The 14491-nt window shown below is 41.2% G+C and overlaps 1 protein-coding gene across 1 annotated transcript in view; it reads right to left on the reverse strand.

The window, feature by feature from the left end:
* The window catches only part of ZZEF1 (zinc finger, ZZ-type with EF-hand domain 1), a gene marked incomplete at its 5' end in the record, with an annotated part of 49448 nt that overhangs the window by 10452 nt on the left and 24505 nt on the right, over positions 1–14491 (reverse strand). Inside the window, 17 exon segments of the mRNA XM_009871693.1 lie at positions 775–894; positions 1476–1672; positions 2735–2867; positions 3398–3599; positions 4535–4812; positions 5159–5298; positions 5873–6020; positions 6603–6766; positions 7769–8031; positions 8572–8737; positions 8951–9089; positions 9344–9473; positions 10123–10284; positions 11206–11325; positions 12167–12331; positions 12940–13456; positions 14018–14111. Coding sequence (XP_009869995.1) covers positions 775–894; positions 1476–1672; positions 2735–2867; positions 3398–3599; positions 4535–4812; positions 5159–5298; positions 5873–6020; positions 6603–6766; positions 7769–8031; positions 8572–8737; positions 8951–9089; positions 9344–9473; positions 10123–10284; positions 11206–11325; positions 12167–12331; positions 12940–13456; positions 14018–14111 — 3138 coding nt within the window.

Here is a 14491-nt window from a genome sequence, read left to right on the forward strand (position 1 = left end):
TGCAACCAGCGTTTTATTAAGAACATTATAAGACTGGGACTGCACTTAACACATGCTATTCTGAAAAGAAGCAGCATCCAGAAAAAGGGAAAAAAAATAAAGAAAGAAAAACCCAAATCAAACCATTTTCCACTTCACAAATGAGTTACACCATCCAGGCTGCCCCAAAGACAACTGAAGCGATCGGCCAGAAGTGTAAAAACTCAGAAAACAATCTAACTTTCTACAGGACTTTCAAGCCTTTACTCTTTCACACTGCTACCCTCTTAAGTATGAATTAGCACAACTCTTGCCTATGATAAAACGTAACTAACAGCTGAACCAACTTCTCTTTCTGTGATTAAAGGATGTGCCCACGTGCATCTTGATCTCCCCATACTGCACTGCAGACACACCTTGTACGTGCCTGTCAGTAATGCAAGTAACGGTTTCCTTTGAGATTAAATACTGTGTTTTTTTAAATTGAAGAATGGAATTTTCAAGAACAGTCTAAATACAATTCATAAAAGAAACTGAGTAGGTGATTAATGCCTCATCTTGCAAATTTCTTTCAAACATAATCAGATTAATTCAAATCAGCTCCTGCTTTAAAGAAGTTAGATTATTACCTCCACAACCACAATGGACATAGGAAGGCAGATTTTGGGATATGGTGAAGTGAACATTTTCATAAAGACAAAATAAAAATACTCTTGAGACTTCCTTCAGAAAAGGGAAGTGCGTTGCCACCACCTTTCATGCAGCTGACTTTCTGCAACTTGTACTTTTCCTTACCTCCAGGTCTCTGAGAAGCCAGGTCTTACTGAAACCAGTTCCTTTGCTGCATTTCTTCACTAGAAGCTTGAGTAAACCAGACTGAAGAAAGGCAGCTTGGATCTCCTTAAAGCCATGAATCTACACACACAGCCAGACACATGCACAAATAAATAAGTAAAAAGGGAACGAGACATCACAACGTTTACAAGGCCCCATCACGCGGCCTCAGATAAACTTCCTGCCCAGATGAACTACAGTGGGAATCTTTTTCCTTTCATTTTCCTAAAAAAAAATAAATCCCCCCTTCAAATACCTTAAGATAATCATCTAGGACACCCACAGAGTAGTAGCTATCTGCTCTGACAGTCAAAAAAACCTCACAACCCAAAACAGATTTCCCCCTTCAAACACCTCAGGTGTAAGAAATGGGGCAAATGAGCTCCAGAAAGGATTATCCCTAGAAATTTCTTCTTCAGCTCTTGTGACTGGTCAGACCCCAGAGAGGAAAAGTAATCTGACTTTCAACCCAGACTCTCCTAAATGCTATGTGAAGCCTAGCAACACCTTCAAACCCCACAGTTGGGATAGAAGGAGCCAGCTGAGATAAAAATGAACTTGCGTTAGCTCTGCAGTGTGCTTCTGAACACCCCAAGTTTCCAAAGCACAGGTTAGAAGAGGATCTTTTATTTATTGAATTCTACACGTCAGCCAAAAGATACCTTCAGCGTTCTGTAAAGCCCCTTTAGGGCGAGCGACAAGACCCAAGTTGCTTCCACGGCCTCAGCGTAGCTGCTGTCCATGCTGGTCTGCAGAAGGTGTGTGGATATAAGCACAAAGTGCTGGAGGTACTGCCTCAGCTGGGTCTGGGACTCATCGCCTTCTTGTCCACATTTCTGAATCAACTGGTAGTCTTTCACTACAAAAAGAGAAAACCACAATTCGCTGGGTTCATCTGAAAACACTGTGAAATCGTCTCTTGCCGGGAGACAGAAGTAGGCTGAGACATGAACACAAGCCACGCACAAAGCACATTTTAATAACGGCCTTGTATTAAAACTATCTCAGATTCATTGGATAGTTCAAGTATTTCATTTTTCAGTGTAAGTTAGAAAAACCCTGACTTCTGGCAACCGCCGATTATCCGCATATATCTGCACACCAACAGTGCAGCATATAAACCTGTGTGTGTTGTATTTCACAGTTAAAATGGGGGGAAATTGTGACCTGCAACTGATACGATGAAATCAATCTTGCTGATCTTACTGTTTCAAATGTGAACAGTAAGAACTTGTTACATTCCCATCTTTCTTCAATATAAAAAAGCAGTTTAGCCTGTTGATTTTTCCAAGTGTCTTTTAAAGCCAATTATTAACTTAGGTCACCTATACCAAAGCTGAAAGCCCTCGCTCCTAGAAATACAAGTGATTTGTTATTATACATTAAGTGTTTAGCTTGACTAACTTTTAAACAAAAAAACTTCACAAAACCAGAGTATTTCTGGAGCAAAAAATGGACTATCTAAAAATGTTCAGGCTCCGAGCTCCTTTCCTTTACACCACAGCACCTAAGCCCACAGAGGCAGCACGGACATTTTTAAAATTTGCAGTTGTTTTAAAACATGAAGTACACATTTGTAAAGGATAAGAGACAAGCAGATTTCAAAGCTAAATCTCAAACCAGAAGAAATTGCTTAATCAAAAGAGATTCTTCGATTTCTCAATTAATCAAATGGCCTCAAGTTCCACAAATCCTTCTCTGAATAAAAACCAAGTGTCCGAGTTTTAAAGAGAAAAGGAGTCTCCACAACTTTTGCTGCAGAAGCTTCGCAATTTGGTTTAACCTACGAGCAGAAATGAGGCAACATACCAATAACGGAACTCAAGCTAAGTGGTCCAGCTCAAATATGCTTTCGGGTATCCACAACAACCTGTAAGGAAATACTCTGCGATTCTTTGATAAAACAAAAATGTCACGGAACCTGTTTTTCTCTTTCGGGTTTTGATGTCTACTACAACCGCCCTGTTTTTCTCAGTGAAATGCTTCAGGATGATCACGTTATGAGGCTCATTAGCATTATCCATGTACACCGAACGAGTCCCCATACACAGCACCTGAAATTGCAGCAGAAGTTTCAGTTACAGTTTGGAAATACTTCGTTGTGAATACACAGTCACCTTTTATATTGGTTACATTTCCTTATACTTGGCGATGCGTTTTTGAGCTGCCAGGTATTTGCTGATCTTTAGAAAATGGCAGTTCACGTCTAGATTAAAAAAAACACAAAACAAACCCACCTCTAACAACTGCCATAGGCAATATATCAGAGTTACAACTATCAAGAGAGAGTCTGGATTGTTTTGCTTGTGCGAAAAGCCCTTTTTGATACTCGAATATACTAAGCTGGCTTTCTTGTGCTAATTATAAGTAGTGCTCAAAGAAACACAAGGCAAAACCAGCTGCGTTAGCCCTCATTAGATAAACATTAATCGTGCGCAAGTGGAAAGATGTGAACTCTGACATACACCGTGTTTGGACAGTTTATAATGGATGTCCCCAATTGACGAAATCCGTAGCGTTTAGAAATAGAAACCTAAAAGCTCTAACCAATTTTGTTCCCTTTAGTATCGACAAGGCCACTTACCTCAGGAAACCCAACCAGCACCAATAAAGTGAAGATATTGGTGTGCTTTAGCTGGAAGGGCAGCTGCTTAATGCAATGGTCAGTGAAAGCAGCGATCACATTGTGCCACTGCGCAGAAGAGTTCAAAGATCGAAGGATATCTGCCATGGAGCTTGCCCAGAGGAAAGCAAGAGCAGTCTGGATTAGGAGGGCTGACTACAGACTTACCTGAAACTACTTTTCCTCAAGACACCGTATCACTGGTTTTCCAAATATGAAATGAAAACTTCATTTCACGTCAGCTGACAAAAGGATTTTGTTCTGCATCACTAGATCATAAATACTACTCTCTCTTCTTAAAGGGTTTAGAGTCCCAAGCCAAAGCGTGCCTGAACGTCGCCACCTTTAATTCCTAATCTGAGTTTAGAGCTTGGAAGCTTTTCTTCGCACAACAGCAAGGGGTTTATTTCCCACGTACGTGACTACTTGCTCTTCAAATAATCTGGAGAGACTCCTTGCTCTAAAGTCTCTGAGAAAATCCTTTCCCTCAGCTGATCCCCTGGATATCCTGCCTTTAAATTTTATACGCCCCTCTCTCTGTTTATGAACGCTCTCAGATTTAACAGGCACGGCATCAATCTTAGAAGGCTTGGGAGCTTTCTCAAGATCTTCAACGCGGAACAGCTGCCCTGTCCCTCCTTGCTGTTGCCAGTGCAATTTTACAGTACAAAAACCTCTCTAATACTCTTTATATAAAAGGGCCAGATCCAGAACTTGGCACTGGTGAGAGTTACTGCATGACACACTCTCTTCCTTTCCCAAGACGTGTAACTCAGCGGGAGAGAATTAATGTCACACAAAACCCCACAGGGCTGCATTTTGGTTTTCCTCGAAGTTTCTAAACTGTACTTCTCCCACCATAACATGCTATGTAGGTACACCCGGGAAATTAAGTCACTCTTCACTACACAGCCTTCTCTGGGAAAGAATTGAAGAGATTCTTACCGCACCAAGGGCTGCAGATGCTAAGCCCCTTCCGCAATCAGAGTAGAGAGCTTTAATCGACTTTATTAAAGAGCCTCTATGCACGAGGCACGCACGAAACAAAATTAGTATTAGTCATCAGAGAGCAACTGAGAGGTTTAAAGGAAAAAGCACCTGTCTAAACACACAGCTCCCAGGCTGAACAGAAGATGAGTTGTCTTCCAGCCTTCTGGCACCGTAGACCCATCTCCCGCAGCAAACAGATTGTGTTTGGCCGAAAGGACTTTAGCCACCGCAGCGTCCACTTCTGCGGGCCTGAGTCTCAGGATCAACTGGCCCAGAAGTCCCAACGTCAAGTGATAAGTTTCATTTAGGTGGCCAGCGTTGGAGATGACAACCTGGAACATCAGTGGAAGTATTTGTTCCAGGTTAATCAAAGACATCGTGGAGCCCTACAGAAAGAGAAGAATCTCAGTAAGGCAGGGAAAGAACACAAAATCTTTAGTCAAAGTACAAACAAAAGCTGCTATTCTAATGCTCTTTTAAATGTCGATAATTTAAACTTTGCAAGCATTGCAGACCACTTTACAGATAAATTAAAATTCCCTTCCCTCTACCCCCACCCAGGAACAAGCCCTGATATTTCTTAGTAACATGAATTGGCTTAAGACATTCTGATTTGCATTTTACAACACATAAGCAACAAGAGCCCATCTCCCACAATTAATTCGCTATGAATTTTATTCGTATTATTTGTGACGCCCAGAAAACTACAGATCAAAAGTACAAAGAACTAACTGATTTGAAAGGTGGTAACATAGCTGCCAGCAATCCTAGAATCCTCTTCTGAGAGCATTCGGCAAAAACTTGTTCCTGGCTAGGTATTAAAACCTTCTCTGCTTGCTTCTGGGCTGAATCCTCAGAGATGGAGTCATCCACTTTTTAAATTAAAAGAAGAAAATTCACAAAATGCCATTAAAAATAGTAGTAGTAAATGGTAACTTGATTTTTAGAATTAAAATCTAAGGATTAAAAAAAAAACCACTATTAAAAATTATTAAAATTTTAAAAGCAAGTGTTTATAAAACTGGATAAAAGACAGTAAGTAGAGATTTAAACCATCTATTGAGAAACAAAGGACAGCACTAAGGACAGATCCATTTAGCTATGAAAATTCTTACAATATTAGTTGTTCTCTAAGAATAAGACACTTAACGCCTGGTTCCAAGTACGTAATAACACAAGAGAATTACGTTAGACGAACAGGAACTATAATCTCTATATATGGATACGTTTTGGTAGAATTCTGCTTCGATTTCTAGAATCCTTTAAACTAACTGCAAAGCAGCAGCTGTTCAAAGCAGTACGTGTGGTAGGATTTTACAAAGCAAACAGCTCACTTGCATTAAAGTCATCTGCAAATACACGAAAGGAGGTCACGAATAAAGAAGATAGCTGTTGCTTTGTGTATGAATGGACACTTCCGTGGCAGGGAACATGAGAATTTTTTACCTGTTGGAGAAACATTATCTTCCACAGACAAGTCTGACTCTTGGCTCACAACAGCTTTCTTCGCAAAGACACCTTTACTTTCACTTCCTTGTTTTCCTACTCTATCTTCTGCAGGAGACTGGATTTCCTTGTGAGTATCTCCTTTCCCCTAAAAATAAAACAAAGGCACTGAAAGATTAAAACAAAATTTAATAGCTACAGAAACAACCATGGAAAGAAGCAGCCAGTCACCTGCATTCGACAAACATTTTTCCTCTCAAATATCAAAAGCTTTTTCTGGTTAAGAATTTCTTGATGTAGACACGTCTTAAGCTTCCATGCAAGAGAAACCCCTAACCCTAACCCTTTTTTCTGTTTTGCTGGTATCTCTGGCCATAAAATTATTATACTGTAATAGTTTTATATGCTGTATAAAACCGTAGGAAACCTCTTCTTCTACCCAAACAGTGCTAACAACCAGGGGAATCAACAACCCTTTTAAAAAGCCAATTTTTTGTCTGTTCCCTCCGACACTTTTGTGAACATAAGGCGATGCCTTCACCTTTGATCAGCTGGATCTGGCAACAAAAATGAACCAACCAACAACTGTCCCCTTGTCCCCCAACTTTTACCCACAAAGGAAATCCCTACTGTCCATTTTTTCATTTCTATACCCAGAACAGGATGTTTAAGTTTCTGAAGATCACACATCCAATCGATATCAGGGGTTCTGGAAACAGCGGGTACTTACGTTCCAGTGCACACCAGAGCCCGTGCTTGGTTTCTCATCTTTTCCCTTCTCTGCTCTATCCCCAGCGGGACTTCTTGGAGCACTGTCCGCGATCGAAATCGTGTCGTTCTCCGAGAAGGATTCACCTTCTGGTAACATGCAGAGTAGAGCTAAATTTTTCAGACCTGCAAGCAAGAAAGTTAGAAAAGCAATTTAGCTGTCGAGTGGCAAAATAAGGCAAAAAGCAAAACGGAAACATTTTGGAAGAGAATTGCAAACTTCCCCTGACACACTTCTTTTGCATATCAACTCCATCAAAAAAATACTCCCCATGATGTTCACTTAATTATGTGGTTCCATCAAATAACTGATGGTGACATTTTCCACCTCACTAAGATACCATCAGGATGTCTTCAAACTTTAAGAAGTCTTAATTTGAGAAAGTTTTAGAGGTACCTCCCAATGGACTAAGTTATGAAAGGTAAATCAAATTTGTCTCAGCCTTTCACCTTCTGACCACTTAGAGAGATACACAATAGAACTGTATATTAAAAATGAACAGATTAAATAATGAGTAATTAAATTAAATTAAATAATGAGGTGCTATTTCAGCTGTATTAGATCTGCTCAAAAAAAATCCTACCAGTAAAGGTATGTTAACTTTTGAGGTATTCAACATAGCTTTCTACTGTATCTGCCCGTTTTCTGTAGTAGGTCTTAGTTCAACAGAAATCCTCATTTCCAGACAAACAGACACCATCCCTAGAAACTTATTTCACACCATAAATAAAGTTAAAAAATCCATGCCAAGAGAAGCAAAACAAAAAACATTTCCCACCAAGTTATTTTGCTTTTCTTCAAGTCCTTCACCTGTCAGTAACACATTAGTAACACAACAAGAAGCTATATTGACTGATGCCTTCACAACACCCGAGATGGAAAAATAAAATCCAACCATGGCTGCCAAGTTGTCTCCAATATTTCCACAAGCGTAAAATAAATTTTCTCAAGCACCCTATTTTCCATGTTCCAGTGACCCTGAACGGCACTTGTTCTACATTTGCTCTCACCATAAACAGTTATTCTCGGTGAAGTACACAGTAGCTTCCCCTTTCCTTTGGAAACTTCCAAGTGAGCAATCCCAGACTTTTCTGACACTTGGTTCGGGGTAGGAGGAGCTGACTCACCTTTTCCGTGCTGGGCTTTCATCAAGCAGTCTCCGATGAGCTGGATGCACTGATGTTGCAGGACTCTGGCGTGGCCAAGGACCTGGGCATCCAGTTTCTCTCCTTCCACCTCCTCTCCGTTCGCCAGATCCGCGCTGTAGAGAGTCAAAGCTGCGAAAAGCAGCCAGGAGTAATTGTGGACGTAGGGCTGGATGAGCCTCTGCCGGTCACTGATTCGAATAGTCACCATGGGATACACCGTGATGCTGTGAGTGGGCAAGTGACTGGAAGAAGGAAAGTAGATAGTTTTGAAATGCAGCCACCTTCTGGCTCGCCAATGCAGGCAGTAACAGCTATGAAAAACCCAACGCGTTGCAGGGTTTCACGCTGTGGATTTGCAAACTGTCAGAGCCTCGCTGGCTTCTGCAGTGCTCACTCATCAGAACGCAAACTGCCGCGAGAGCTCAAAAATGAAGGGTTTTTTTAAGATCTTGGGCGTCAAGTGCTGAAACCTATGCTGTCTACTCACAGCGGTTTCCATTCCTCCCACCCCATCATTCAGCGTTGCTAACTCTCCTGCAACTTCCACAGCCACGGCTACAAAGCAACTGCTTCTAAGCTATTTCAGAGGTTGGGGTAGGTTTCCAAAAGCTCAGAAATTTTTGCTGAGCTTGTCCTATGGTTGCTACGTTTCCCTGAAGGACACCAACTCAATATTCTGATGTCAGACGCAGCCTTGCAGGAAGCAACAGAACGACTGGTTGTACTTACATTACAGCTTTTCTGCCAGGGAAAGCGGGGGAACAAAATCACGTATTTCATACCTGTCGGAGTATTTCTTTGCAGAATAGCATCCATAGCAAAGGTCAAAGTCATCACACACGTTGCAGTTCATTCTCCGACCGATGATAACTCCTTGGCAGTGATCACAGGCATACTCCATGTTAACCATTTCGTGGTCATCCTCGTGCCCTTCGGGTTTAACTCCACCTGTAGAGAAATATTTTAAGATTTCCCTGTAAATCCTTTCTTAAGGATCTTTCTTAATTCCGTGTTTAGATTATGAAACAAAAAGCTTAAAATTTCTAAAATATCCGCAGAAAAAAGCCTTTTATTTTACGTGTGTTCAGAAGACAACATTTTGCCTTCAAGCAAAGGGTTTTGAGGTTGCAGGTTGTTTTTTATTTTTTAAACCGTTCTTACCAAGAAAACAAGTTTTACACAGGTCCATGTCGTTGCACTGCAGGCAGCGGTAGCGATGCCACGGTGCAATTTCATCACAGCCGTCACAGGAAATGTCCACGTTTAAGAGGTCACAGTACCGAGCAACAAACATGTGCATCTAGAGCAACAAATGGACACAAGTCACTTGAGGATTAGTTTCTGACTTTAAGAAGGCTCTTTTTAGAAAGAAAGTGGAAAAAGGAAAAGGGGAGGGGATCTTCTCATCATTTCAGACTTTGGAAAGCCTACAAGGAGCCAGCGATCCAACTCATGAAAAATCACTTTAAGCCAGATCCCTTTCTCTCCATTAGGCTTTCAAAAGTCTCCTGTTGATCCCCCCCACCAGAAAAAATAAGCAAACCATGAGGTCACCTTTCTCTGCTTCTCTGGGTCAGCTTGAGCTATCTTTTCATACCAGGTCTCGAACATCACATCCTGACATTCATCCATCCACTCACAGTTTTGCTTGTAGTCTGCAATTTCATCCTCTTCACTCCACTGACTGAAAGAAAAACAAGTTCTAAACTCAGTTTGAATGCAGTCAGGCTTCCCTCTAATACAATTTTGGATGCTTTTTTTTTAAAAAAAAAAAGAACAAAGTGCTATGACACGTTAATAAAAACAGAATTATGGGAAGTCGAGTTCACTTGGTTAATAAATGACCATATAGACCTGTGCTTCTCGCCTCTGTGACAAGTTCCTAAATATATTTGAGGACCATAATGCAAAATCGGAAAAACCTACACTTCTAAAACTGTTTCTGGTAATGTCAGCACATCAGATGAGACGTTTGAAAAGCGTTTTGGCCTTCACATCTGCTGATGCGCAAGAAGTACGACTACTGTAAAACTGCAACACACAGGTGTCCAGAAGATTTGCTATTTATCAAGATGAGAAACGATATTCTCTACCTCCTGCCAACCAGTTGTAGGGCTCTGGCAGCTACCAGGTTAAAGATAAAATTTTAATAGCTTTTGCACCAGTAACACTGCAAAAAACTCCAAATGCTTCAGTTGTGCCCTTGGATACTGGCTACAACCGTGCCACTCTTGTTAACAGCACTTGTTCCAGCACAAAGTTCAGGAGCCTCTCCTGGTAAAAATAGTGTCGATATTTAGCACTGTGTGAGAGTTCCGTTCTTCCTGACTCACCAAATGACACTGTCGTGAATACTTATGTTTTCTTGTGATGTAGTCATAAGAAGCTGTGGTAACTGAATCTCGACGAAGAAGGAAAGATCGCTCGGTTCCCAACTCATATCCAAAAGGTGAAGGAGAGTTGTCTGCACACACGATAGGGCAGGAAGCAAGGATCTGCACAAAAACACAAGACAATGAAATGCAACAGCTCGAACCTCAAGTTGAAAGGGTGTGTTTGGGGAGCGAGGGCAGGCAATCGCTGTGCACTGATTTCCAGGCTTCACTCCACATTAAACTAACCGTGTGGTAGAAACTCAGCTTTACTAACATAACCTTAGAGAAGCATAGCTAATACGATTTGAAATGAAGATGCTATCTCCTACAGATCCAGCTTAAACAGAGCTGCTATAGCCTGAGTATTAGCAAGAGGGTCTGTCGCTTCTCTGCAGTCCATTTTCTTAATTTTTGCCGGAACTTGTTCTCTTCAAAACCTTTGTCATGTTCAGTTGAGACCAGACAAAGAACTTGGAAGTTATTGGCAGAGAAACAGACATTACAGTCACCAAATTATCATTTCTTTAGGACACCTGGCTATAAACCCCAACAATTCTAACCAGAATGTTACCAAAACACAAGCTTGAGCATTAAATCAAGGTTGCAGAATTGTATTTATTGCGGCATTACTCTTGCCAAAGTATTCCACAATGCATTTGCTACTTCCGGTATTTTACTTCTAAGCTTCAGAATCACATTGCAGAATTTTAACTACAAAAGGCTGACAAATTTATTGTGCTTTCCTGAAAAGTATTAATAAAAAGGTAATCTGGCAGTTTTGATCACAAGCTCAAGGCTTCTCATTTAGTTTGGTAAATAATGCGAAGTGTAGTCAAATTTAATTAAGGAATTAAACAATAAATAACATGTGATGTGGTGTTGCATGATATGGTCTAGGGGTGAACTTGCAAGTAGGGTTAATGGTTGGACTCGATGATCCCAAGGGCCTTTTCCAACCTGGATGATTCTGTGATTCTGTGAAAAGGTGAGGAATAACAGAGAAAAAAATCTCCCACAAGTAATGCAAGCAATGTACTGTACCTGTCGTTAATCGTGCTAAATCCCTTCACCGAATTTACCAGGAACAAAACGAGCTGATAGTAGGACTCTCGAATCTCTTTGTGTAGCTCAGCACCGCAGCCTTCTAAGTTCCCAAAGTAGCTAGAAATTACAGAGTCAGTTTAGTAGTCCAGCATTCATGGCTATATTTTAGGTAGCATGGTTTGTGCAACTTTGACAAACCGACAATTCTTCAAAAGCAAATGAGGAGGGCGTCAGCTTTGTTTAAAATGCAGTCTGCAACTTTCAGAGAAAAAGAATCCCCTACCAGAAATTGGAAGTTAAGGCACAAAACAGGCAAAGAGAATATTCCCATGACACCAGTGAAAGGCCACTCCTTCAAATTAAAAAAGGCCTTTACCAAAATCTAATCCAGATCTTAAAAGGAAATCGGTGAGCTGCAAGATGACCATAAAAAGCTCTCGACAAGCGAGAAACCAGCCGGCAGAGTTCAGGCAGCTCTGTCCAGGCACAGGAGAGAAATCAGACCTAAATTCATGAACCTGAAATCATAAAGTTTCAATGCTACAGAAGTAATTACAAGGTAAAGGGGTTAACGAGGCCCAAACACAAGAAAGAAACCAATCCTAACTAAAGCAACGACTGAAGACTCTGCAATCCTTTGCAGCTGGCTGTGATCTGTTTGAAAAGTTGAAGTGTTCCTAGGTATCCGTGCTGTGATTCAGCTGCACGATACCCACCGGCAGGAACAGCGGTACAACAAAGGCCCACTTGAAAATAATTATTAACTTATTTATTTATTAAGGCAGCATGCAAAACATGCATAGTAGCCTAAAAACTAATCCTCAGGTCATATTTTCACTACTCGCACGGATTAAAAGCCAGTAGCTTTCTACTGTTCTCAATATACACAACAGGGAGAACACAAGGCCTAAAATACATTAAATCCAATGGTTGAGATTTGTCTCAAATTATTACTTACTTTGTAAAATCTTTCTGACAGGCTAGAAGCTCCAGGAGGAAAAGTACACACGGTGGATGAAAACAGTGTGGCTGCCCAAGCGAGCCGAGGCACTGGCGGATTGTCTTGAGCACTTCCATAATGTTCTGCCCTTGGGATTTTCTCAAAGCAAGAACCTTTAAAACACTGAAGAAGAGCAAAAAACATCTTCAAAACACTGTGCTTCAGACAACCCAAACGAATTCAGGAAGTACTTGAGTAGTTAAGCAAGAGTTTAGTATCAATTGTATTTCAGCAGAGGTCTACTGCAGTGAGGGGGAGCAAGAAAGCTTCAACCAGAATCCAGGACTTCTTCCACCAGGCCAAGCTTTAGAGTATAAACTAAGACAATCTGAGGATTCGAAATCTCTTTTGATTTCCATTTTCAAACTACCAGGGAATTTAACAGGAGATGAAACTGCTCTGTGTTTGGTTAATAAAGCTATACTATCTATGTCTTCGACGTTTGTAGACAAGCAAAATGCCACTGTGGACAGATCTCGCGAAGAGAGACAGGAACAGCCAGGTAATTGTTTTTTACATTCTGAAATTCAACATGACAGAAGCGAATCAACGGAAATAATACTCTCTATGAGCCCCTACACGGCTGTGAACCACCCGAGTTTGCTACAGAAATCCAACATCTATTTATGTACAAAACAGCCTCGCAGCTAAAAGGTGTTTTATTCCACCTGCAGAGGTCAGAAGCCAAGCTCCTGTACTTTGTAACCGGCAACATTTTTGAATTTGCTTACCTTTCCTGTGAAAGCGATTGATCTTTGATGAAATCTAGTGCGTTTTTCAACATGGGATATTTCTCCTTCACAGTGGGCACCGCTCTGGGCTCCTCCATCGACCTGAAGGACAGCAGCCGCAGTCTTCCACGGCTGAACTGAGATTTCCGCGTAGGGGTGGAAGGAGGTGACGACACGTCTTCTTGCTGTGAAACCATATTCTCAGCAGGCCTACTATGAAATGCAGATGCTTCTTCTGCTTGGAGGGGCTCTGGAACTTGTTTAATCATTTTATCAGACTTTGCCACTTGACCCCCCTCTTTCGAAACAGGACGAGCATCCCCACTGGATGACAAGGAGCACGCTGCCTGGAAGTCCGAGTCCGCAGCAGAACCTTTTCTTTGGCGTTTATCTCCGACGTACTGTTGGATATCATCAATATCTTGGGCTTCCAAACTGTCTGAAGCAGAATCTTTCATCTTTGCTCTTACAGGCAAAAAATTTAGTAGCAGAAGGCTCTTCTGCATACAAAGTTTTGCTGCAGCACAAAAATTGGAAGAGTTAACATCACAACAACAGAACACCAAACGTGTCATCTTCTGCTTTGGAAGAAAGTGATTTATCTTCTTTCTTCTGAGCAGAGACAGCTAGAAAATACTGCTTTCTTATTGCATTGATCTTGACACTATCAGTTACTTAATTCTAGACTTCTAAATGCTAAATCTGAATTACACTGAACCAGACGAAGCAGACAGTAGTCAACAAGAACACATCCTAGTAACAACCAACTGCTATTCTAAACATCAGTTAACTGTGGTAACAAGTTATCTACAAAAATAACTGAATCAAAGGTCAGAACCCGGAGACCCAAGGGAGTGGTCACTCCTTGTAGAACTTTCTCAAGTTCTGTTTTCTGCAAAGACCACAATGTGATCTCAGATAGTTCAAGTAATGTCGACTAGTTTATCTTTTAAAGTACAAAAAAGTGACCCTAGGTGCTAACTTAGTCATTATTTTGTGCTGTAAAAGATAAGATTTACAAGGCAACACTTTACCAAACTACCTGGAATGCTTGCACATTGGGAAAGGCAACACTTACCAAGAGTTTCTGGGTTCACCTCACTGGGTTCCACGTTCTGCTTCTCCTCTGGATCATTTCCCCTACCCATCAGGGACTTCTGCTTCATTTCCAACTGCAGACAGGATGTTAAAATAGTTAAAATGTGACTCCCCTTGTATATCTAGACAGCAAGGCAGTATAAAGACTGCATCGCATTAAAGGAATTTTATCTCAGGAGTGGATGACTATTTGCTATTCCCTACTGCAGGACAAAATACCCGGTAATCTAAAAAGCGCAGAACCTACACTATTAGAGGAAATAATACAGCCTCACACTGAGGTGCTCAAAGTTTATAGGCTAAGACCCCTCTGTCTGGTGACTGGATGTGCATCAGCCTTCCAAGAAAAAGAAGGCTTCCTCTCTGCCCCCAGCACTCCAGAAACACACACATCTATCAGGAGACAAAGTCTGCCAAAAGTGTGATGTCATTGAACTAGCGAGTCCCATCAGAT

Source organism: Apaloderma vittatum, unplaced genomic scaffold (genome assembly GCF_000703405.1).
Source record: "Apaloderma vittatum isolate BGI_N311 unplaced genomic scaffold, ASM70340v1 scaffold7006, whole genome shotgun sequence".
In the NCBI taxonomy this organism is placed as follows: domain Eukaryota; kingdom Metazoa; phylum Chordata; class Aves; order Trogoniformes; family Trogonidae; genus Apaloderma; species Apaloderma vittatum.